Source organism: Salmo salar, chromosome ssa10 (genome assembly GCF_905237065.1).
Source record: "Salmo salar chromosome ssa10, Ssal_v3.1, whole genome shotgun sequence".
NCBI lineage: Eukaryota > Metazoa > Chordata > Actinopteri > Salmoniformes > Salmonidae > Salmo > Salmo salar.
This window is the reverse complement of record NC_059451.1, coordinates 80,505,095-80,531,266: the sequence shown is the minus strand read 5'-3', so window position 1 is coordinate 80,531,266 and position 26,172 is coordinate 80,505,095. Positions and strand designations below refer to the sequence as shown.

At 44.6% G+C, this 26,172-nt stretch overlaps 1 protein-coding gene across 1 annotated transcript in view; it reads left to right on the top strand.

Annotated features, from left to right (window-relative positions):
• LOC106560953 (potassium voltage-gated channel subfamily KQT member 1) overlaps nt 1-26,172 on the top strand; it is a 248,252-nt gene that overhangs the window by 44,813 nt on the left and 177,267 nt on the right. Inside the window, exon 13 of the mRNA XM_045688129.1 lies at nt 1,389-1,503. Within this exon, the coding sequence (XP_045544085.1) occupies nt 1,389-1,503 (115 nt within the window). The remainder of the gene's footprint in view (nt 1-1,388; nt 1,504-26,172) is intronic.

Here is a 26,172-nt window from a genome sequence, read left to right as displayed (position 1 = left end):
GAGGGAGGTTGGGGTGATAAGCGGACATTGTGGAGCTCCAGTGGTCAGAATTAAACTGGGCATTGTTTGATTTAGTCAACGTACGGCTTATCACTCCCCTTATCTGTCTGGCCCTCTGGCCCGGCTGCCATCTGTGAGAATCTCCATTTTCAATGGGGCGCTCTCTTTCCAGGCTGTCACTCTCTCTCCCTCTCTCGCTCTTTGTCTCTCTCTCTTTCTCTCTCTCTGTCTGTCACTCTGTCACTCTCTCTGTCTCCCTCTTTCTGCCCACCCCCACCATCTCTCGCTTTCTGGCCCCTGCTTGTTTTCATTCTCTGGTGCTCCTAACCCAGTGTGTTTGCTCTGACAGGGCCAGATATTAATAAGCCTGCAGTGTTTTTGTAGCAGATAAGCCCGCTCGCGTCCCCCGGTCCCACTGAATGAGAGAGAAGTGGAGGAGCTGCACAGTACCCCCTGTCCTTAACTTTCCCTCTCTCTTCCTTTCCCTCTCCCCTTCTCTCTCTCTCACTATTTCTCTCTCTGTCTCTATCTGTGTCTCTCTACCTCTCCCCCCTCTCTCTCTGTCTACCGCTTCCTCTCTTTCTCCCTCTCTCTCTTCTCTATCTCTGCCCCCCCCCCCCCTCTCTCTCGCTCTTCTTTCTGTGTGAGTGGGTCTAAAGTAACAGTGTAGTCGAAGCTTCCGGGCTGAACAATGTTAAACAAACTGATGGTAAAGGTCCAGAGGGTTCAGTTGCCTTTGCTTTGGTTGGAGTGGTCACCCAGTTCCTGGAACCCCATTTTCTTCCATTCTTTATGAAACTATGCTGACTGTTGGACTGTAGCTAGTTCCCTGTAAAACCTTCACGGTGCAATGGTTTTTAGCTGCACTAACAAACTGTAGAGGTTCGAAAGCGATGTTACCAATCATCATCTTCACAGACTAAAATAACCACTTATTGGTGTGATGATACCATTCAATGACATACTGTATACTGACTGACTAGTCAGCATATCTTCTTCCACTGTATTTGTTCCACCTGTTTCTCACACTCCTTTTCTTTTTTCTCTTTCTTTCTTTTTTCTCTTTCTTTCTTTCTTTCTTTCTTTCTTTCTTTCTTTCTTTCTTTCTTTCTTTCTTTCTTTCTTTCTTTCTTTCTTTCTTTCTTTCTTTCTTTCTTTCTTTCTTTCTTTCTTTCTTTCTTATTGTTCTTCTTGACTCCAGGCGTTCAGCACTCATGGTCCTCTTTCAATCTGAGCTGTCCTGCCTCTCCAGGTAGACCCTCACACTTCCCTAATGGCTATCCTTTACTTTTTCAATTAGCCTATTTTCTTCTTACTTAGTAAATTGGAAGCTGCATTGAACTGAATCCTTGTGTATATCATCAAGACTCTTGTGTTGTCTCCCACAGTTAAGAAAAAAACGGACGGCTCTTCCATGGACATCTCCCGGACGAACAGTTTGTGTGATGACATGGCTTATGTCAGCGAGGACATCCCTTTAACCATGGTGACAGATACAGCACAGTGAGTACCTAACTACCCCTCCATCCGTCACTCACTACAGTACATCTGCCTGCCATTCATCAACCCTACAGCCATTGTATTGTACCCATGCTCTTGTCCTTATTAATTTATTAATCCATACCATAGACACCTCCCTGCCTCTTACACAGGTCCATCCGTAATCCATACGGTATAAAGCCTTTTGATAGGCCAAAGAGCCCTCCCTGTCAATGTAGAGCTGCTCTGTTCAACTCACGAGAGGGTTAAATGGCTTCTTGAGTGCACGGTATAGAAGGGATTAACCCTGAGTTGGAGAAAATAGCCTTGTTTGTTTGTGACATGTTTGTAAGGTGACTGGTTGGCTAGTTGCTATAGTGTCTTCGAGAAAGTATTCACACCCCTTGACTTTTTATGCATTTTGTTATGTTACAAAGTGTGTGTGTGTGGGGGGGGATGAATTGTCATTTTTGTCAACGATCCACACACAATACTTTGTAATGGGGAAAATGGGGAAAAATAAAACACTAATATATCTTGATTAGATAAGTATTCAACCACCTGAGTCAATGCATGTTAGAATCACCTTTGGCAGCAATTACAGTTTTTGGGTAAGTCTGTAAGAACTTTGCATACAGTGCCTTCAGAAAGTATTCATACCCCTCGACTTATTCCACATTTTGTTTTGTTAAACCCTGAATTCAAAATGGATTTTTCTCACCCATCTACACGCAATACCCCATAATGACAAAGTGAAAACATGTTTTTAGAAATGTTGCTAATTTATTGAAAATTAAATACAGATTTACGTAAGTATTCACACCCCTGAGTGAATACATCTTAGAATCACCTTTGGCAGTGATTACAGCAGAGTCTTTCTGGGTAAGTCTCTAAGAGCTTTGCACACCTGGATTATACACTATTTGCACATTATTCATTCAATAATTCTTCAAGCTCTGTCAAGTTGGTTGTTGAACATTGCTAGACAGCCATTTTCTTGTCTTGCCATAGATTTTCAAGACGATTTAAGTCAAAACTGTAACTACGCTACTCAGGAACATTCAATGTCATCTTGGTAAGCAACTCCAGTGTATATTTGGCCTTGTGTTTTAAGCTATTGTCCTGTTGAAGGTACATTTGTCTTCCAGTGTGTCACGCCCTGACCATAGAGAGCCCTTGTTTCTCTATGGTGTAGTAGGTCAGGGCGTGACTAGGGGGTGTTCTAGTTTAAAATTTCTATGTTGATGTTTTGGTATGGTTCCCAATTAGAGGCAGCTGGTAACCGTTGCCTCTAATTGGGGATCATATTTAAGTAGCTATTTTTCCCACCTGTGTTTGTGGGATATTGTTTTGTGTTTGTGCATGTGCACCACGTAGTTACGTTTCGTTGTTCGTTTATTAATTTATTTGCTTTTGCTTAAAGTTTCACTTTGAATTAAATATGTGGAACTCAACATCCGCTGCGCCTTGGTCCCCTTCTTACGACAACCGTGACAGAATATCCCACCACGCAAGGACCAAGCAGCGTGCCATGGAGGGGAAGGTGTTTTGGACATGGGAGGAAATCATGGGAGGACATGAGACCCTTCCTTGGCTGGAGTCGCCAAGGAACATGGAAGGACAGTGACGATGCCGGGGACCACGGCCACAGAAACTCCAAGATTTATTTGGGGGGGGGCACATGGAGCTGGCGGTCGAGCAGTGGAGAGTGCCAGAGCCTGTTTGGGAGTCAGAGGAGGAATTTGATGAAAGATTCCGGCGAGAAGTGGTAGCGATCAGAATGCTGCAGCACAGGCGTGCTGAAGAGCATGACACCAGTCCGGTGCCATCTGCACCGGTTTCACGCATCTGGCCTCCAGTGCGCCTCCCCAGTCCGGAACGTCCTGAGCCAGCACCCCGCACTAGCCTTGAAGTGCGTGTCACCAGTCTGGTGCCACCTGTGCCGGCACCACGTACCAGGTCTCCAGTGCGTCTCCCCAGTCCGGTATGTCCTGTGCCAGCTCCCCACACTCTCCCTGAAGTGCGTGTCACCAGTCCGGTGCCACCTGTACCGGCTCCACGCATCAGGACTCTAATGCGCCTCCCCAGTCCAGTATGTCCTGTGCCTCCTCCCCGCACTCGCCCTGAAGTGCATGTCACAAGTCTGGTGCCACCTGCACCGGCTCCACGCACTAGGCCTCCAGTGTGCATTCACAGTCCAGAGCTTCAGGCGACGTTTCCCAGTCCAGAGCTTCAGGCGATGTTTCCCAACCCAGAGCTTCCGGCGACGGTTCCCAGTCCAGAGCTTCCGCCGACGGTTCCCAGTTCAGAGCTTCCGGCGACGGTTCCCAGTCCAGAGCTTCCGGCGACGGTTCCCAGTCCAGAGCTTCCGGCGACGGTTCCCAGTCCAGAGCTTCCGGCGACGGTTCCCAGTCCAGAGCTTCCGGCAACGGTTCCCAGTCCAGAGCTTCCGGCGACGGTCAATGGTCCAGAACCTCCAGCGATGTTCAACGGTCTGGAACCTCCAGCGACGGTCAACGGTCCGGAGCTTCCAGGCAAGGCGTCCAGTCCTACCCCAGGGCAGGAGCCTTCCTCTGCGCCGATGGCCAGTCCAGACACGGCATCCAGTCCAGCTCCATGGCCGGAGCCTTCCTCTGCGCCGATGCCCAGTCCAGGCACGGTGTCCAGTCCTGCTCCAGGACAGGAGCCTTCCTCTGCGCTGGTGTCAAGTCCAAGCACGGCGTCCAGTTCCGCTCCATGACAGGAGCCCTCCTCTGCGCCGGTGCCCAGTCCAGACACGGCGTCCAATCCTGCTCCAAGGCCGGAGCCTTCCTCTGCGCCGGTGCAAAGTCCAGGCACGGGGTTCAGTCCCGCTCCAGGGCAGGAGCCTTCCTCTGCGCCGGTGCCCAGTCCAGGCACGGCATCCAGCCCAGCTCCATGGCCGGAGCCCTCCTTTGCGCCGGTGTCCAGTCCAGGCACGGCGGCCAGCCCAGCTCCATGGCCGGAGCCTTCTTCTGCGCCGATGCCCAGTCCAGGCACGGCGTCCAACCCAGCTCCATGGCCGGAGCCCTCCTCTGCGCCGGTGCCCAGTTCAGGCACGGCGTTCAGCCCGGCGTCATGGTCGGATCCGGGGTCTGGGGGGGGCTACGACCCGCACCGGAGCCGCTACCGACACTAGTCACCCCCCCAACCCCCCCATTTGGTTTCAGGTTTTGCGGCCGGAGTCCGGACCTTTGGGGGGGTACTGTCACGCCCTGACCATAGAGAGCCCTTGTTTCTCTATGGTGTAGTAGGTCAGGGCGTGACCAGGGTTGTTCTAGTTTAAAATTTCTATGTTGGTGTTTTGGTATGGTTCCCAATTAGAGGCAGCTGGTAATCGTTGCCTTTAATTGGGGATCATATTTAAGTAGCTATTTTTCCCACCTGTGTTTGTGGGATATTGTTTTGTGTTTGTGCATGTGCACCACGTAGTCACGTTTTGTTGTTCATTTATTGATTTATTTGCCTTTGCTTAAAGTTTCACTTTGTAATAAATATGTGGAACTCAACATCCACTGCACCTTGGTCCCGTTCTTACGACAACCGTGACACAGTGTCTGTTGGAAAGCAGGCTGAACCAGGTTTTCCTCTAGAATTTTGCCTGTGCTTAGCTCTATTCAGTTATTTTTTAATTTTTTAAACGGGCTAGTCCTTGCCGATGACAAGCATACCCATAACATAATACAGCCATGCTTGAAAATATGAAGAGTGGTACTCAGTGACGTTCTGTGTTGGATTTGCCCCAAACATAACACTTTGTATTCAGGACATAAAGTTCATTTCTTTGCCAAATTTTTTGCAGTTTTACTTTAATGCCTTATTGCAAACAAGATGCATGTTTTAGAATATTTTTTATTCTGTATAAGCTTCCTTCTTTTCAATCTGTCAGTGAAGTTAGTATTGTGGAGTAACTACAATTTTGTTGATCCATCCTCAGTTTTCTCCCATCATAGCCATTATACTCTGTAAGTGTTTTAAAATCACCATTGGCCTCATGGTGAAATCCCTGAGCGGTTTCCTTCCTCTCCAGCAACTGAGTTAGGAAAGACGCCTGGATCGTTGTAGTGACTGGGTGTATTGATACACCATCCAAAGTGTAATTAATAAATTCACCATGCTCAAAAGGCTATTCAATGTCTGCTTTTTTACCCATCTACCAATAGATGCCCTTTTTTGCGAGGCATTGGAAAACCTCCCTGGTATTTTATGGTTGAATCTGTGTTTGAAATTCACTGCTAGACTGAGGGACCTTACAGATAATTGTATGTGTGGGTTACAGAGATGAGGTAGTCATTTAAAGTGGAACTGACGGCAATTTAACTATTTTGCAGATATGAAACAAACTGACATCATAATATCAGTCAAAAATATACAATTCATAGTTTGTGCTACAAAACCAACATTATAAGAGGTGGATGCAGTTCAATGCATTTGTAACGGTCTTCGTCGTCCTCGGATGAAGGGGAAGAGAAATCAGACCAAAATGCAGCATGGTAAGTGTTCGTCATTTGAATGTACAACTGAACACTAAAGCAACAAGCAAAACAAAAGAACAACCGAACAATTCCGTCAGGTGCAAAACACTAAACAGAAAATAACCACCCACAAAGCCCAAAGGAAAACAGGCTGCCTAAGTATGACTCCCAATCAGCGACAACGATGTACAGATGTCCCTGATTGAGAGCCATACCAGGCCAAAACAAAGAAATACAAAATCATAGAAAAAGGAACATAGAACGCCCACCCTAGTCACACCCTGGTCTAACCAAAATAGAGAACAAAACCCTCTCTATGGCCAGGGCGTGACAGTACCCCCCCCCCCAAAGGTGCGGACTCCGGCCGCAAAACCTGACTCTAAAGGGGAGGGTCCGGGTGGGCCTTCCTTACGGTGGCGGTGCTGGTGCGGGATGTGGACCCCGCTCCATCTTCAGCTTGGCCCACTTAGGTGGTGCCTCTGGAGTGGGGACCCTCGCCGCCGATCCCGGACTGGGGACCCTCGCAGCGGGCACCGAACAGGCGGGCGACTCTGGCAGCTCCGGACAGGCGCCGACTCTGGCAGCTCCGGACAGGCGGGCGACTCTGGCAGCTCCGGACAGGTAGGCGACTCTGGCAGCTCCGGACAGGCAGGCGACTCTGGCAGCTCCGGACAGGCAGGCGACTCTGGTGGCGGATTCCCCAGGCTGGGGAGACCCACTGGAGGCCTGGTCCGTGGAGGAGGCACAGGATTCACCAGGCTGGGGAGACCCACTGGAGGCTTGGTCCGTGGAGGAGGCACAGGATAGACCGGGCTGTGGGGGAGCACTGGAGATCTGGTGCGTAGGCTTGACACCCCTCCTCCAGGCTGAATGCCCACTCTAGCCTGGCCCCTCCAGAGCGCAGGCACAGGTCGAACCGGGCTGTGGGGGAGCACTGGAGATCTGATGCTTGCTACACACACCTCTCCCTTTGGCTCAATGCCCACTTTCGCCTGGCAAGGGCGGAGCGCAGGCATAGGATGAACTGAGCCTTCCCAGCACCCCGGAGACACAGTGCGCAGAGCCGGCACAGGATACCCTGGGCCGAAATGGCGCACTGGAGACCAGACGCGCTGAGCTGGCACAATCCGCCCTGGCTCGATGCCCACTCTCGCATGGCACTGGCGGGGGGCTGGCATGTAGCGCTCCGGGCTATGAGCACGTACTGGAGACACCGTGCGCTTCACAGCATAACACGGTGCCTGACCAGTACTATGCTGCTTCCGGTAAGCACGGGGAGTTGGCTCAGGTCTATCGCCTGACTCCGCCAATCTCCCCGTGTGCCCCCCCCCCAAAAAAATTGGGGGCTGCCTCTCGTGCCTGCTGCGCTGCCTTGCCTCATATCGCCGCATCTCCGCTTTTGCTGCCTCCAGTTCCTCTTTCGGGCGGCGATATTCCCCAGCCTCTCTCCAGGGTCCCTTTCCGTCCAGAATTTCCTCCCAAGTCCACGAATCCTGAACCCTCTGCTCCTTGTTACCACGCTGCTTGGTCCTCTTATGGTGGGTGGTTCTGTAACGGTCTTCATCGTCCTCGGATGAAGGGGAAGAGAAATCAGACCAAAATGCAGCGTGGTAAGTGTTCGTCATTTTAATGTACAACTGAACACTAAAGCAACAAGCAAAACAAAAGAACAACCGAACAGTTCCGTCAGGTGCAAAACACTAAACAGAAAATAACCACCCACAAAGCCCAAAGGAAAACAGGCTGCCTAAGTATGACTCCCAATCAGCGACAACAATGTACAGCTGTCCCTGATTGAGAGCCATACCAGCCAAAACAAAGAAATACAAAAACATAGAAAAAGGAACATAGAACGCCCACCCTAGTCACACCCTGGCCTAACCAAAATAGAGAACAAAACCCTCTCTATGGCCAGGGCGTGGCAGCATTATTCATATAATTCCCCAATACATTTCTTAGTAGTCCAAAAAGTATTGGTATCACGTTGTAACTCACAGCTGGCCTGGTACATTATTTGCAGCCTCCATTCGGGATGCACTGTTTCAGTTTCAATTATTCAATATTTTGTACAAAAAACGGATTAATGTAACTAAGGCTGGGAATGTCAATACAATCAAACTAGCAAGGGAAATGATCACAAGTTAGTTATAACGTGGCTAATATGCTAGCATATCTATTTATGTAGCAAGCCGAAAACACGGAGCCTAATGTTAGTTAGATAGCTAGCTGCTAGGAGGATGTCATGTCATTGGAGGAGTGGGTGAGTGACTGAGTCTTTCCCTCATATCGTTTTTCGGTGGCTACACAGCTAGAAATGCAGGTGTCATTTGGTTATCTAGCAAGAAATGTGAATCGCTTTGCTAGCTATGATGAACATGAACAACTGTTATCCAGTTAGCATATCTCTTGCGTTTGCAAATTCACTCTGGCTATCTACTCCGATTTCAGAGTGCAGAATAACTGCTGAATTTATGAACGCGCAAGCTAGCCAACTTTAGCCAGTTAGCTTGGGTGCTTGGTTGGGACAAGTATACATTGGCAGGCAAGCTGCAGAAGGACGAGCAGGCTACTTACTATTCCCCATCGTTTATCAGTGCAATTTTGACAGCCATCTAGCTGAAAGATTTTGAGAGGGTTTATCTAATTTTCCTTCGTTAGATTTTAGCTCATCTTGCTCTGGCTAGCATTAGCTGTTGATCTTGTTGATGTGCATATAGAGAAATATAGCCTACCTTGTTATGGTTGTTTAATGAATAGGACTGTAAAGTTCTCAAATGTAAGAAGTCTCCCGTAGTATTTACATATTTGCAGAAATCCATTCAGGTGTATTTTGTGGCTTTTGCTGAATGCGTTCTAATGATCTAAAGTCGCGCTGTTGTAACTAACTGCCTGTAAACACACAGTCCAGTTCAAAGTGAATGATGGCAGGCTCATTTGGCAAATGGCTTGTTTGCATGTAGGCCTACTGTAGCTCTGATTGTCTATAGCACACCGGTCTGTGTAGACTCTGGTCCTGGATGAGACAGATGTTTTTTATTCGGTTTTATTTATTGATTGTCGAAACGCATGGCCGCTTTCCCATTGCATATTCTTCCTGGGGTGTATATGAACAGATTTGAATAAGATTTCATGTTGCTAAAATGCTGTCAGTTCCACTTTAAAAAATCATGTTAAACACTATTATTGCACACAGAGTGATTCCATGCAAAGTATTATGTGACTTGTTAAGCCAATTTTACTCCTGAACTTATTTAGCCTTGAGATAACAAAAGGGTTGAATACTTATTAACTCAAGACATTTCCACTTAAAAATAGTAATTAATCGAAAAATGTAATTTCACTTTGACATTGTGGGGTATTGTGTGTAGGCCAGTGACAAAACAATCTCAATTGAATACATTTTAAATTCAGGCTGTAACAGAAAAAAGTCAAGGGGTGTACCTGGATTGTTCAATATTTGCCCATTATTCTTTTTAGAATTCTTCAAGCTCTGTCAAGTTGGTTGTTGATCATTGCTAAACAGCCAATTTTAAGTCAAAACTGTAACCACTCAGGAACATTCAACGTTGTCTTGGTAAGCACTTTAGTGCCTTATTGCAAACAGGAAGCATGTTTTGGAAATATTTTTTTTCTGTACTGGCTTCCTTCTTTTCACTCTGTTATTTAGGTTAGTATGGTGGAGTAACTACAATGTTATTGATCCATCCTCAGTTTTCTCCTATCACAGCCATTCATCTCTGTAACTGTTGGTTTCCTTCCTCTCTGGCAACTAAGTTAAGGACGCCTGTATCTTTTTAGTGACTGGGTGTATTGAGACACGATCAAAAGAGTAATTGGGATATTCAGCGTCAGCTTTTTTTTACCCATCTACCAATAGGTTCCCTTCTTTGCGAGGCAATTGGAAAACCTCCCTGGTCTTTGTGGTTGAATTTTTGCTTGAAATATAAGAATCTCTTACAATCATTTAGGAAAAAAAAGAAACTTGTTAACTAATTGCATCTTACCTTACAGATAATTGAATGTGTGTGCAGTAGCGGTGCGTCGGTAAAATCACCAGGGAAACCATGCCACATATATGTTGTGATAATTGCATTGTTAGCTCTATAAACTGTTAGTTCAATTATATGCCTTGACACCGTGATATATAGGCGTAAGGCCGAGACAATAAGAAGACACAGTGGCAGAATAAATTCAACCACACCGTTGTTTTATCACAAAGCCGGAGAGCAACATCTGTCCGGGGAAGTCCACAAAACACATTGCATGTAAAAAATAGATGTATGACCTAGAGCACGGTCAAGCAAATCAATGTTTACGACATTTTCAAACTACTTAACAACTATTGATTTAGAAGCATAGAAAACAGGTGCTGCCTCCACTATTCCAGCACCATTTCAACTTCAACATTTCCACATCATCAAATCACCTATGCTTAGTCTAATACAGTTACTGAAAAACGAGAAGATTCAAAAAACTATTTAGTCCAATAAACGTAAGATAAATATGATGTGGCTGTCCTTGTACTGATTTCTCTCGTGTGTGTGTGTGTGTGTGTGTGTGTGTGTGTGTGTGTGTGTGTGTGTGTGTGCGTGTGTGTGTGTGTGTGTGTGTGTGTGTGTGTGTGTGTGTGTGTGTGTGTGTGTGGGGGGACGGGGGGGTGTGTCTGCGTGCATGCTTGCAAGTAGAAAAAAAACATTTTGACTCACCCTACTTGTAGAGAAAAGCCAATGTCATCCTCTTTCATGTTTCCTAAACGGTCTATGACTCTGTCATACTCTACAGTACATGCTTGAAGTTTTTGTTGTCCTAGGCTACCTGGGTAGAATGCTTGCTTGCTAGCCTAACTTTCATTCTGAGGCAACAATGTGCCAGGCCGGCTAGTTAACATTAGCCTACTACATCTAGCTACATATTGAACTTAGGCCAGGGGCACAATGTATGAAGTTATGGTTGGATCAGAATTGCCGTTATAATCATTGGCTAGTTTGGAGAAATAAGTTAAACCACAAGTCCAAATCCCTATCTCCAGGACAACAACACAACGAGACGCAACAAACAATTCAATGACATTTGGCTTCTGATGTGGAGGTGACCAAGAACCCAATGACCACTCTGACAGAACTACAGAGTTCCTTGGCTGAGATGGGAGAACCTCCCAGAAGGACAGCAGTCTATACAGCACTTCACCACTTCACCAATCTGTGCTTTATGGGAAGTGACCAGACGGAAGCCACTCCTGAGAAAAAGGCACATGACAGCATGCCTGGAGTTTGCAAACAGACACTCTGAGGGTATAAGGCAAAATATTCTGTGGTCTGATGAGATAAAAATATAACTCTTTGGCCTGAATGCTAAGCTCTATGTCTGGAGAAAACCAGCACAACTCATCACCTGTCTAACACTATCCCGTGAAGCATAGTAGTGGCAGCATCATGCTATGGGGATGATTTTCAGTGGCAGGGACTGGGATACTGGCAAGGACAAGGGAACAGTGAATGGAGCCTTAATGAGAATCTGCTTCAGTGTGACCTTAGACTGGGAACGAAGATGTACGTTCCAACAGGAAAATGACTCCAAGTATACAGCCAAAGCAATGCTGGAATGGCTTAAGAACAAGAATGCGAAAGTCTTTGAGTGGCCCAGCCAAAGCCCAGACTTGAATCCCATTGAACATATGTGGAAAGAATTGAAGATTGCTGTTCAGCGCCACTCCCGATCTAACTTAACAGAGCTTGAGAAAATCCGCATGGAAGAATGGGAGAAAATCCCCAAATCTAAATGTGCAAAGCTGATACAGACATACCCTAGACAACTCAAATCTGTAATTGCCGCCAGGCATGCTGTCATGTGCCTTTTTCTCAGGAGTGGCTTCCGTCTGGTCACTTCCCATAAAGCACAGATTGGTGAAGTGGTGAAGTGCTGTATAGACTGTTGTCCTTCTGGGAGGTTCTCCCATCTCAGCCAAGGAACTCTGTAGTTCTGTGCTTTTTTTTCAGGGGTGTGAATACTTATGTAAATGAGATGTTTCTGTATTTCATTTTCAAAAAATGTGCAGTAATTTCTAAAGGCATGTTTTAATTTGGGGTATTGTGTGTAGATAGGTGGGAAATAATATATTTAATTAATGTTGAATTCAGGCTATAACATAACAAAATGTGGAATAAGTCAAGGGGTATCTACTTTCACTGTGAATGATTGTTCTTTCTGTTGTTTATCGGAGACCAACACCCCGAGGCAAACCTATTTTGCAACTTCACACTGTCAACTGTCACCTGACATATTGACAATGAGCGAGAGAAGAGCTGCAGAGTGGCAAGACCTTGCACTGTCTCTCTGACCAAAGGTGCTGCTGTGGTGCCATTGTCTCAAATGGGATGAAAATACATTTGACTGGGTCAAATCCTCAACAAGTTTCTATGGGGATGGCAGTTATTTCTCTACAGGACAGAAGAAGTGGAGTGTCAGACATCTTAACAGTAAGCAAGGCAACCCAGTTTTGGTGATTTCTTGTATTTCATCACAATCAATCAATCGCAGCATGTTTTTAGACACATTTTAGACATTTTTACCTGATTAAGTACAGTACCATTGGACATTAATGTTGAAAGTTATATTTATATTCCTAAAATTTAAGTTGAAAATTATGCTATTGCTGCTTCCTGTTGACAAGACATTTTGATAACTAGCCCAATGTCAAAACACAGTTTTAACGTGTCCAAATCAATAGCCAATATACAGAAACAGTTTGCGATATATTGAAAACCTAAACATAAATTTCTATCTCCACACACATGTGCAACAATAGTAATCATATTACTTGTATTTTTTTAAATGAGCACCTTATAAACTGCAAACGCACGAAAAACCCTTGGCCAAAAAAATCGCTGATGGGTGGAAATCAGGTTGTACGCACTGTTGAAACTAACACAACTAAAAAAACACATGGAAACTGGAGATATATTTTTAGTGGTTAGAGGACAACCTGCAGAACACAGTCAGCTACATTTTGGAGTGATGCATTTTGATTTGGGGGTCGCCAAAACGGAAAGGGAAACGCTACACTTATTTGTCAATCACTCATATCGATATCAGGTGGAAGTCAATAGAATGAGAGGGGGGAGTCAGGTTGCACGTTCAAAGTTGCACTACTGAAAAACCACATGGAATCTGGGAATATATGTAACCAGCTACATTTTCAGATGTTGCGTTTTGTTTGAAGTGGGTCGCCAACGCAGAAAGCTAAACACAACACTATTTTCTTAATCACTCATATTGATATCACCTTAAAATCAATAGAAAGGGGGCAAAAATGTGGGTTGTATGGACTGTTTAAACATTTATTATACAAAGACCACACAGGAACTTGGAATAATATATATAACTATGTATACTGTCCACATCATGGAGAATTGCGTAATATACATTAATTAGATATGGCAAAATGATTCAATAATTTAATTTAGGATGATGGTAAATTAAGCAAACTCATAGATTTTTTTCGATAATCACATATATTTCTCACTAGTTTAACCATTTAGAGATTCATTGTTTTCTTCCCTAAGCACCATTGAACCAGGCGCTCTAGATCAAAGCGTCCGTAGGGTCTGTACAGCAGGCTGAACGTTTGACGTCCCTATTAACAGCCTAGGGGTGGTGTGGTGCAGGGTGCATGCACACAAGGCCTGTCATTTCACTCAGCTACTATAGGTAGCCTACTGTACTGTATGATTGTGTATCGTGTCCCTTCAGAATAATGCCTGTAGTCATCCCTCAGAATGTGACGGTACGTCTGTCTTGGTGCCCTTTTTGGATCAAGTGACCTGGCTGCTAGGCTATATCATGCCTGCTGACTTAAGGCATGGACAGAGCGGTATGATTGTCGAGTGTCTGCCGGCCGAGAGTACTTAGTACCTCTGATCACCGTCCCAGCCGTAATTTGCAAACCGATTCTACATGTAGAAACCGGCGAAAATGACGTCCGTCAGTCGGCCACCAACGGGTGGTCTTTATAACACACCGCACCATCAGCAATGAACCAACGGCACCCTAATATACAGACCGACAATTGGTTTGGCGAGTTTTCTCCTTTAAAGTGTTGATAAACCCAAAGAATGTTCACATGCTCAGTGACAAACTTACAATCATTTTGTGTGAGACTGAAATAGTTACAGTGCATCATACTGTATGTGTTGTAGTTGTGTGGCCATTCTTGACCTTTTGCTCCGTGATGAGATGTTAATGAGATGGGGTTTCCTTATTTAAGCTGAATGAGGATTTTCCTAAAATACTGTTTTCTTCTCTTCAAATAGTCAACAGTGAAGCATCTGTTGTATTCTTTTCCTCGAGATCCTTCAAATTGGCCACACGTGTGGCATTGGTCTGCAAATTCTATTTACTTACAATTATATAATTGTTGAACTGAACTGTTTCATTTCTTAACCCTATTACTAGCCATCTACGGCAGAGTTTGTAGAGTGAAGGGTTTTGCATGACCTATTTACACAAATTGGATTCGACGTACTTATGTCGTCCGGGTTAGGGTTTGGCCGGTGTAGGCCGTCATTGTAAATAAGAATTTGTTCTTAACTGACTTTCCTAGTTAAATAAAGGATAAATAAATAAAATAAATAAAAAATGTGTAATAAAAAATTGTGGAAGGGGGAGAACATACAATGGACTCGAGTGTACAGAGCAGTGCGTGTGCATACGTGCTTGTGCGTGTGTGTGTGCGTGTGTGTGCATGTGTGTGTCTCTCGGTGTGTACATACACACCACACAGTAGGCATTCTCCTTTCTCCCCTGACCTCCTTGCCACTCCCCAGCTCAGCTAATCCAATATCACCTCTAACACCCTCCTCATTCTGCATTCCTCTTTGGATTCAATCTCTTCTCCTCCCTCCCTCCATCCTCCTCTCCTGACAAACCCCCAGCCCAGAATCTTTGTAAAAGGAACACAAATGCTTCTCTCAAGCCCATTCGTGGCAAAGGTCCAGGACTCAGTCTCAACTCACCACTTTAATTCAAGAAGGTACTGTACTGCCTGCTGGGTTTTACACTATTATTATTACCCCCCTATCCCCCAGCCCTCCCTTATACCCTGATGTTATTTACTCCAATTATATACTCCATCCACATGTAAAAAGAATGACTGAAGTGGGAAATCTTATAAAAGCTAATGAACGACTATCCAAATGGTATAGGTCGTCACTAATCTGATAGTTCCACCCCTGTAATAATGATTCAATCAAGTCTATAAAAGTGTTATGTTTTTGATTCACCTGGCAATCTTTTTGTTTTCTTCAACAAAATGAAAATGTTCCATTGAAGGTCAACTGACCGAAGCTCAGCTACAATTGCATCTTACCGGAAGTGTGAGGAGACTTTTTCCTATTTCTCCAGTTTTTGCTTTTGCCTCCAGCACCTACACTAATCAACTCTGGGCGTGGAGAAGATTCCGTCTATTATTACGGTATCTTAAACAAGGCCATAATTGACAGTATGTAGCCTCCGTCTATGTGCTTTTGTATATGGTTGTTTGCTGGCCTTGAAAACGATGCGCATGGGAAGGGCATCATAAGAGGTCAGCTGGCTGACCATCATGTGAATAGTAGTTCTCTTGGATCTTTTAGAAAGGCATATGATGGACGTGTAAAGACGTGTCCAAAGCTCAACTGATCCTTCTCCCTCCCAACAGTAGATGGCCCTCTTCTATTACACACCAGATACAGTACTCATATAGTACTTCAACATCTAAGTGGGGCAACACTGTACTCAGTTCATTCGTCATGGAGGGTGGAAAACCACTATGTGTAGCTATGTCCGTTTCGTTTGAGGTTGCAAAAACATATCTGATATAATCCAGTTACTGTATGTTTTATTGGTACCGTAGTTATGTTGTTACTGCACTGTTTATGCTCCAGTGTATTGTGTTACACTGTAGTGGTAGGCTACGCCTAAACTATGCCCGGGAAGTTGAGTTCTCTGCCTCGTGTTTTGGTAGAATTGAAAAGCGAGTTCTGTTTTTGTGTGTGATATCCTTCGATATGACCGAAAAAGGTTTGGCCTACATGCCGCTACATCACTGCACTATGCTCTAGGTCAACACACACAGTAATTCCCCACACGTTTTTATTCTGATTTGAACAAGATAGCATTTTCCTAAATCAACAGTGAAAATGGCCACTCACCATTTGTGGCTGATAGTGTTGTGTGTTATTATAGTAAAAACACTCTTAGGACTCAGACACACCACGGTTATTGACTGCCGAGAGGTACTTAGCACCAGAGTGTTGGCAGTTCACTTTAAATACACCAAGGTAAAGCATTTAGTGTTGTGTGCATTGTGCTGCAATTGCCCCCCCAGTTTCATATGAAGTGTGTGTGACTCCCTGGCGGAATTAGCAAGGTAACATTAACTAGCTGAGGTAGTGCACATTATCAAATTGAACAAACAAATCCTTCTCCAAGCACCAAACTCCTTAGCTAGATGAAAAATCTATATTATGCAGATGTATTGTTTTAGAACAATTCTGATGAAAAGGTGGTGGATTACACCGGGGAAAGTGCCCTCTTTTATCCTTTTCTTGTCATTCCTGTCGGCTCCCCCACGTGGAGTTTCGTGCTCTTTGATTGGCTCGAAGTCAAGTCGTTGGCCACTAACGAGCATTGCAATTCTACAAGTCGAAACGTCAGATTCGTTGGTACACAACAGGTACCGCTTTTGAAAAAATATATATATTTTACCTTTATTTAACTAGGCAAGTCAGTTAAGAACAAATTCTTATTTTCGATGACGGCCTAGGAACAGTGGGTTAACTGCCTTGTTCAAGGGCAAAACAACAGATTTGTACCTTGTCAGCTCGGAGATTTGATCTTGTTACCTTTCGGTTACTAGTCCAACACTCTAACCACTAGGCTACTGGGATAAGTACCTATCGGCTGTCAGTTTTCTCTGTGTGTCTGACCTCTAAGTCTATCTTTTTGTCAATGAATTCCGTATGTTCACAGTCTTGCAGATTAATTGATTCAGGCATTTCTGAGATGATTCTGGTTTATTACTCCGAGTGTATAGGGTGGTGAGGAGCAGATGTTGAGATAATTGCCATCAGTAGGTCACTATGAGTGTATGCTAGTGTGTTTGTGTCATGGAACACTGTCATGTCCATATCTCTGCTCTACGGGGGTAAAGCTGAGCCAGAGGCTCTAACAGATTTGGGAAGGGGGCACTCCCATAACAGCTGCTTTGTTTTCACTTAGTGTCACGGCATGGAAGACAGCAGCACTATCATTTGGCTTCATTGTCTGCTACGCTGCTACACCCTGCCTGCCCCATACTCACACACATACGTACTCACGCACGCACTGACGCACACACACACACACACACACACACACACACACACACACACACACACACACACACACACACACACACACACACACACACACACACGTTTAAAGAGTCATGCACAGACATTGATGAGCTCACTGATGTTGTTAGCTCTTGGGTTTCATATTGTGAAGATATCGTCCCAGATAAGGTTGTGAAGGTGTACCCCAATAGTAAACCCTGGGTTAGCAAGTCTCTCGTTGTGCTGTTAAACTAAGAGAAAGTCATTTAAAGATGGTAACCTTACCTAGTTAAATAGGCTGCAGAAAGAGGCGAAATGTGAGGGTGCCGAAATCGTCTACTGTGATCCCAGTCGCCAAGAACAACCACCCGAAGGTTCTTGATGATACTCATGGTGTGATTGTGATAACATACAGGAACTCAAATCCTTTTGAGAATTCTCTTCGGTTATAGTCACAAACAGTGCAGTTATTCCCTCCATAAGGCAATCAAACAGACAAAAGGAGTCGCAAAGTGGAGTCACAATTCAACAGCTCAGACACGAGATGTATGTGGCAGGGTCTACAGACAATCAAGGACTACAAAGGGAAAACCCGCCACGTCACGGACACCGACTTCTTGCTTCCGGACAAGCTAAACACCTTCTTCGCCCGCTTTGAGGATAACACAGTGCCACCGACACGGACCACTACCAAGGACTGTGGACTCTCCTTCTCTGTGACCAACATGAGTAAGACATTTAACAGTGTTAACCTTCACAAGGATGCAAGGATGCCCAGCCGTTCTATAGCAGGGTCTATAGCAGGTCTCCTAGGAGGACTATAAGGAGGACTATAGCAGGACTATTGCAGTTATCAGGTCTATAGCAGGAATATAGCTGGACTATAGCAGATATCAGGTCTATAGCAGGAATATAGCTGGACTATAGCAGATATCAGGTCTGTAGCAGGAGTATAGCAGGACTATAGCTGATATCAGGTCTATAGCAGGAATATAGCTGGACTATAGCAGATATCAGGTCTGTAGCAGGAATATAGCTGGACTATAGCAGATATCAGGTCTATAGCAGGAATATAGCAGGACTATAGCTGATATCAGGTCTATAGCAGGAGTATAGCAGGACTATAGCTGATATCAGGTCTATAGCAGGAGTATAGCTGGACTATAGCTGATATCAGGTCTATAGCAGGAATATAGCTGGACTATAGCAGATATCAGGTCTATAGCAGGAATATAGCTGGACTATAGCTGATATCAGGTCTATAGCAGGAGTATAGCAGGACTATAGCTGATATCAGGTCTATAGCAGGAGTATAGCTGGACTATAGCTGATATCAGGTCTATAGCAGGAATATAGCTGGACTATAGCTGATATCAGGTCTATAGCAGGAATATAGCAGGACTATAGCTGATATCAGGTCTATAGCAGGACTATAGCTGATATCAGGTCTATAGCAGGAATATAGCTGGACTATAGCAGGTATCAGGTCTATAGCAGGAATATAGCAGTTCTATAGCAGGTCTCCTAGGAGGACTATAGCAGGACTATAGCAAATATGAGGTCTATAGCATGTCTATAGCAGGAATATAGCAGGACCACAGCTGATATCAGGTCTATAGCAGGACTATTGCAGGAATATAGCAGGAATATAGCAGGACTACAGCTGATATCAGGTCTAGAGCAGGACTACAGCTGATATCAGGTCTATAGCAGGACTACAGCTGATATCAGGTCTATAGCAGGACTACAGCTGATATCAGGTCTATAGCAGGAATATAGCAGGAATATAGCAGGACTACAGCTGATATCAGGTCTATAGCAGGACTACAGCTGATATCAGGTCTATAGCAGGACTACAGCTGATATCAGGTCTATAGCAGGACTACAGCTGACTACAGCAGGACTATAGCAGGTCTATAGCAGATAGCAGGACTATAGTAGCAGGGCTATAGCTGGACTATAGCAGGTCTATAGCAGATAGCAGGATTATAGTAGCAGGGCTATAGCAGGACTTTAGCAGATAGCAGGACTATAGCAGGCCAGTAGTAGATTTTAGACTTCCCTCCGAGTGGTTCAGACCAGAGGAAATACGTGTGTGACTGTGACGACACTGGGCTGTCCAAGAGGAAGTGGCACTGCACAGCGTCTGCACGCCATCTGTCTCACTACCCCTCCACGCGATCCGTCTCACTACCCCTACATACGAGTGTTATCACTACCCCTCCACACAAGTGTTATCACTACCCCTCCATGTGATTGTTATCACTAGTTATCACTACCCCTCCATGTGATTGTTATCACTACCCCTCCATGTGATCTCTGTCTTACAGACCCCCCCCTTCCCCCGTACTGGCCTGAAGGCGGCTGTCTGAGGTATCCAGAACCTCTCCGCCGAGACCAATTGTTCACTTATTATCTGAACCTTATGCACAGAAATCCCACATAATGCAAGCTTAACAGAGAGAAACACTGAATTAATTGAAGTAGTCAGTGTGATATTCACCATCATTTTGGAGGGTGTTTGTTTGGGGTTTGTTGTACAAAGAACACTTCTGCGGATTGTATACATTTGTTTATGTTACCGTATAAATTAGCCATTTTTTAAAATTCCTTCGCTCTTTCTCCGGACTCGGGCAAAGTGTGATAAATAGTTATTTCCGATAATTGTGCTATACTCAACAGAATGTGTGAGAAACTACTGGCTATGATGACACACACTGCTCTATATACGGTCTGTATGTGTATCTATGAGAGAAGTTGGTTTAATTTTCCCTGTCATCAAGATACAAACCCAACTGACAGATTTACATTCACAGAGCTTAGTCCTGCAGGAAAAGTAAATGTTTTTAAATACTTATTTGGCCCCAAATAGAGGGAGTCCGTATATTGCTGATTGTGGTGTTCATTTACGGTTCCTCCATTCTCCTTTTTTTTCTCTTCTCTTCGTCTCTCTCTCTTCTCCACCCTCTCTTCGCTCTCTCTCTCGTTCCACCCTCTCTTCTCTACCTCTTCTGTCCCAAGGCAGCGGACTGGAGTTGTGTGTCTGTCATCAAGTGACCCGGGGCAGTTCCTCTGTCCCTCCTTTGGGGTGTGCCCTGGCACCTCTCCAGAGCGATAGCGAGAGAGCGAGAGAGTGCGAGAGAGAGCGAGAGAGAGCGAGAGAGAGAGAGAGAGAGAGAGAGAGAGAGAGAGAGCGAGCTCGTCGGTGTTGGCTGCCTTTGCACTGATAGTCATTTGTCTGTTGTGCAACTCACTCTGTTATAAATTTTCATTGATTGTATGTACATTGGTGTGGCCTCCATATGGCCCTATACTTTTATATGTTGCTTGGTGTACCTAGTATGACTTTTTAGGTCAAAAACACAAGTACTAATGCAGTATGTTGTTAACAGGGCATGTTTTATGGAGTTTCATGATGGATATAACAACGAAAAATAATTAGAAAATCAGCAACTAATCTTCATAATATTTCTTCTTACTGTCGAGTGACAAGTTGACAATGTTCTCTGTCAGCTCTAGGCTATATAAATCTTAGCACACACTGGATTAGGTAAGATATATGCACTCTCAGTCTTTAGATAGAAAGAAGGGCTAGTCTAATGCTGCCTGGCTGCTCTGAACAGTAAAAAAAAGGAGGGAGGGAGAGAGAGAGAAAATAATCATAAGGCTTGTAATAAAACAGCCACATACTGATTCATCTCCCTGGACATACTGGCCCAGCCCTATGACTGCCATAGGAGACAGTAGTTAATCTCATTACAAATGCTGCAGTTTTATGTGGTTACAGCCCTCGCTCAGTCCCCACTCATCCACATGTCTTACTCATATTTGAAATGCTTCACGGGACTGCTTTACAGCATCTGAACACGCAGGATTTCAAGAACGATGTGGAAATACAAATTATAAGCGGTGTAGTGAGACACCAGAATGTTCCAACAAGCCCAACTATAGGTGTTTGGTTGCAGCTGACAAGAAAATAAATGCACATTTTAGTCATAAAAAGTATCCTCAAGTCAGTGCGGAGTTTGTTTTATTTGATACGGTGACAACATTCATATTAAGTGTCAGCGTCCCTGAAATGAATGGTAGCTGAAGGTCAAGCTCCTCCGATAGCCTCTAGGTGAGTGTCCAAGATTGATTGAATTCGTTCATGTAGCTAGACGCTGGCTCCTTGTGAAACTCCCAGAATTATATCAGGGTCTGTATGAAACTGAAGCGGAGACATTAAGAAGTGGGTATTACACAGTTCAGAAGATGCATAGTTGGATTTATATCCACAGTTGTCCCCACAGAGTCAATACTAAAGAGATCATTGGATATGGAACAAAGTCCTAACAACTAGAATGTAAAGGTTAGCAACCAACAGGCTTTTTTCCTTCTTTAATGAGGTATAGTACACCAGGCCAGACCAAGGCAATAAAAGGTCCCTCCATAAAGTATTTAATTAAAGAGTACATTTACTTGGGGCTGACACTGGCCGGGCAGCATTAATGAAAGCCCTGTGCGTGTTGTCGTTAAAGCCCAGTGTTTACTCCCAGTGGTGGAGGCTTGGGGTTTATGGGCAGGGATCTTCACTGGAGGAATGCCCCTTTATGATCCCTCACCGCAGATTTGAAATCACAGCTAAGCAGTCACAGCTAAGCAGTAAATTAAGTCAGACTGGAAATAGAAAATAAAAACATATCCTCACTTACAGGAGATAAAAAGTGCTGCATAAAAATACTCTCGCTAACATCAACAGTAGTACGTCTAGTCTGAGTAAATACAAGGGCTAAGAAGTACAAGAGCATCATATGAGAGGCTAGAAGAACATTTTTCTTGATTTATTGTGTGTGTTTATTGTATGTGGTAGTGTGTAGTGTGTATGTTTGTTTGCACTATGCACAGTCCCAAAATATTGTATCGTCCCCACTCCCCACACAAAAGCCCTGATTGTGTGGTAAGAGCATGTATGGTGGTGTATAGTGTAGGTCTGAGCACCAAGTACATATATTCATGCTGCTGGTGTATTTGTTCAGGCTCAGCAGCAGTTCATAGATTTCCTATGTAGTGAGATGTTAAACTAACAGATCGTCCAGGCCGCTTTTGGCAGCAAGACTCTGTTCTTTTTTCCTCTGGTACGGCCCGTCCCTACCACGGCAAAACGTAACTGAAACGATATTTAAAAAAAGGGAGAGATTGAAAAGAATAATAAACTCAGGAAATTGCCAGGGTTTTTTTTTGCATCATGCCTCGCAGAACTCTGATGATGTCATGTTTGCTCTCCCTTTGTTTTGGAGAGGGAGATATCACTGAAATTACTGTTGTATTTGTCATGATTAGGCCTAAGGATTATTAATAATCACACACTCACTAAACTATATTACTGACATTTACAGTGTTTTGATCCGTAGCTATTATAATATATTTTGTTCATGACACTTTTTTAAGCATTTATCAGCTTTTTTTGGAAACTAAATTAACCACCATTCATTTCAATGTTAGTGTAGAAAAGCTGTAATGAAAAGGTGACCTGGGGTTAAAATGTAAAATACACTATGAACCAATATATTTACACAAACACAAATCATTCTGTAACTTTTATACTTATGAGAGATTAGCATCAGTGTCTAGGGGGATACGTCATGTTATATGTCTCTTTTCCATATAATGGACTTTAAAATTGGCACAACTCTGCTGACTGGAAGTATACGTTTCTGTGTTGTAGAGAAAGCCATATTATGTCTATACTATCAAGCAATATTTCAATCTAATGTGGAGTTAATATCTTTGTGGGGGTAAGAAACGTCATCCTAGGGTCAATGGTCATCAGAGTCACTCAGTACAGTGTACTGTATGTCAGGGGTAGGCAACTAGATTTGGTCGGCTGGCTGGAACATAATTGTAATAACTTGTACACTGCAAATTGACCATAACTAGGCCCAAAAACAGATTACATTTGAAAATAACAATTATTTCAAAACTTATATTGAGACACAAGAAAACATATATATATTTTCTAAAATAAACACATTTTTAGCTGAATTCCTGATGATATTAGTCTAAACAAACTAATAAAAATATATATATTTAATATATACACTGCTCAAAAAAATAAAGGGAACTCTTAAACAACACAATGTAACTCCAAGTCAATCACACTTCTGTGAAATCAAACTGTCCACTTAGGAAGCAACACTGATTGACAATAACTTTCACATGCTGTTGTGCAAATGGAATAGACAAGAGGTGGAAATTATAGGCAATTAGCAAGACACCCCCAATAAAGGAGTGGTTCTGCAGGTGGGGACCACAGACCACTTCTCAGTTCCTATGCTTCCTGGCTGATGTTTTGGTCACTTTTGAATGCTGGCGGTGCTTTCACTCTAGTGGTAGCATGAGACGGAGTCTACAACCCACACAAGAGGCTCAGGTAGTGCAGCTCATCCAGGATGGCACATCAATGCGAGCTGTGGCAAGAAGGTTTGCTGTGTCTGTCAGCGTAGTGTCCAGAGCATGGAGGCGCTACCAGGAGACAGGCCAGTACATCAGGAGACGTGGAGGAGGCCGTAGGAGGGCAACAACCCAGCAGCAGGACCGCTACCTCCGCCTTTGTGCAAGGAGGAGCAGGAGATGCACTGCCAGAGCCCTGCAAAATGACCTCCAGCAGGCCACAAATGTGCATGTGTCTGCTCAAACGGTCAGAAACAGACTCCATGAGGGTGGTATGAGGGCCCGACGTCCACAGGTGGGGGTTGTGCTTACAGCCCAACACCATGCAGGACGTTTGGCATTTGCCAGAGAACACCAAGATTGGCAAATTCGCCACTGGCGCCCTGTGCTCTTCACAGATGAAAGCAGGTTCACACTGAGCACGTGACAGAGGTGACAGAGTCTGGAGATGCCGTGGAGAACGTTCTGCTGCCTGCAACATCCTCCAGCATGACCGGTTTGGTGGTGGGTCAGTCATGGTGTAGGGTGGCATTTCTTTGGGGGGCCGCACAGCCCTCCATGTGCTCGCCAGAGGTAGCCTGACTGCCATTAGGTACCGAGATGAGATCCTCAGACCCCTTGTGAGACCATATGCTGGTGCGTTTTGGCCCTAGGTTCCTCCTAATGCAAGATAATGCTAGACCTCATGTGGCTGGAGTGTGTCAGCAGTTCCTGCAAGAGGAAGGAATTGATGCTATGGACTGGCCCGCCCGTTCCCCAGACCTGAATCCAATTGAGCACATCTGGGACATCATGTCTCGCTCCATCCACCAACGCCACGTTGCACCACAGACTGTCCAGGAGTTGGCGGATGCTTTAGTCCAGGTCTGGGAGAAGATCCCTCAGGAGACCATCCGCCACCTCATCAGGAGCATGCCCAGGCGTTGTAGGGAGGTCATACAGGCACGTGGAGGCCACACACACTACTGAGCCCCATTTTGACTTGTTTTAAGGACATTACATCAAAGTTGGATCAGCCTGTAGTGTGGTTTTCCACTTTAATTTTGAGTGTGACTCCAAATCCAGACCTCCATGGGTTCATAAATTGGATTTCCAATGATTATTTTTGTGTGATTTTGTTGTCAGCACATTCAACTATGTAAAGAAAAAAGTATTTAATAAGATTATTTCTTTCATTCAGATCTAGGATGTGTTGTTTAAGTGTTCCCTTTATTTTTTTGAGCAGTATATATATATATATATACAGTGAGGGAAAAAGTATTTGATCCCCTGCTGATTTTGTATGTTTTCCCACTGACAAAGAAATGATCAGTCTATAATTTTAATGGTAGGTTTAATTGAACAGTGAGAGACAGAATAACAACAAAAAAATCCAGAAAAACGCATGTCAAAAATGTTATAAATTGATTTGCATTTTTCTGAGGGAAATAAGTATTTGACCCCTCTGCAAAACATGACTTAGTACTTGGTGGCAAAACCCTTGTTGGCAATCACAGAGGTCAGACGTTTCTTGTAGTTGGCCACCAGGTTTGCACACATCTCAGGAGGGATTTTGTCCCACGCCTCTTTGCAGATCTTCTCTAAGTCATTAAGGTTTCGAGGCTGACGTTTGGCAACTCCAACCTTCAGCTCCCTCCACAGATTTTCTATGGGATTAAGGTCTGGAGACTGGCTAGGCCACTCCAGGACCTTAATGTGCTTCTTCTTGAGCCACTCCTTTGTTGCCTTGGCCGTGTGTTTTGGGTCATTGTCATGCTGGAATACCCATCCATGACCCATTTTCAATGCCCTGGCTGAGGGAAGGAGGTTCTCACCCAAGATTTGATGGTACATGGCCCCGTCCATCGTCCCTTTGATGCGGTGAAGTTGTCCTGTCCCCTTAGCAGAAAAACACCCCCAAAGCATAATGTTTCCACCTCCATGTTTGACGGTGGGGATGGTGTACTTGGGGTCATAGGCAGCATTCCTCCTCCTCCAAACACGGCGAGTTGAGTTGATGCCAAAGAGCTCCATTTTGGTCTCATCTGACCACAACACTTTCACCCAGTTGTCCTCTAAATCATTCAGATGTTCATTGGCAAACTTCAGACGGGATGTATATGTGCTTTCTTGAGCAGGGGGACCTTGCGGGCGCTGCAGGATTTCAGTCCTTCACGGCATAGTGTGTTACCAATTGTTTTCTTGGTGACTATGGTCCCAGCTGCCTTGAGATCATTGACAAGATCCTCCCGTGTAGTTCTGGGCTGATTCCTCACCGTTCTCATGATCATTGCAACTCCACGAGGTAAGATCTTGCATGGAGCCCCAGGCCGAGGGAGATTGACAGTTCTTTTGTGTTTCTTCCATTTGCGAATAATCGCACCAACTGTTGTCACCTTCTCAGCAAGCTGCTTGGCGAGGGTCTTGTAGCCCATTCC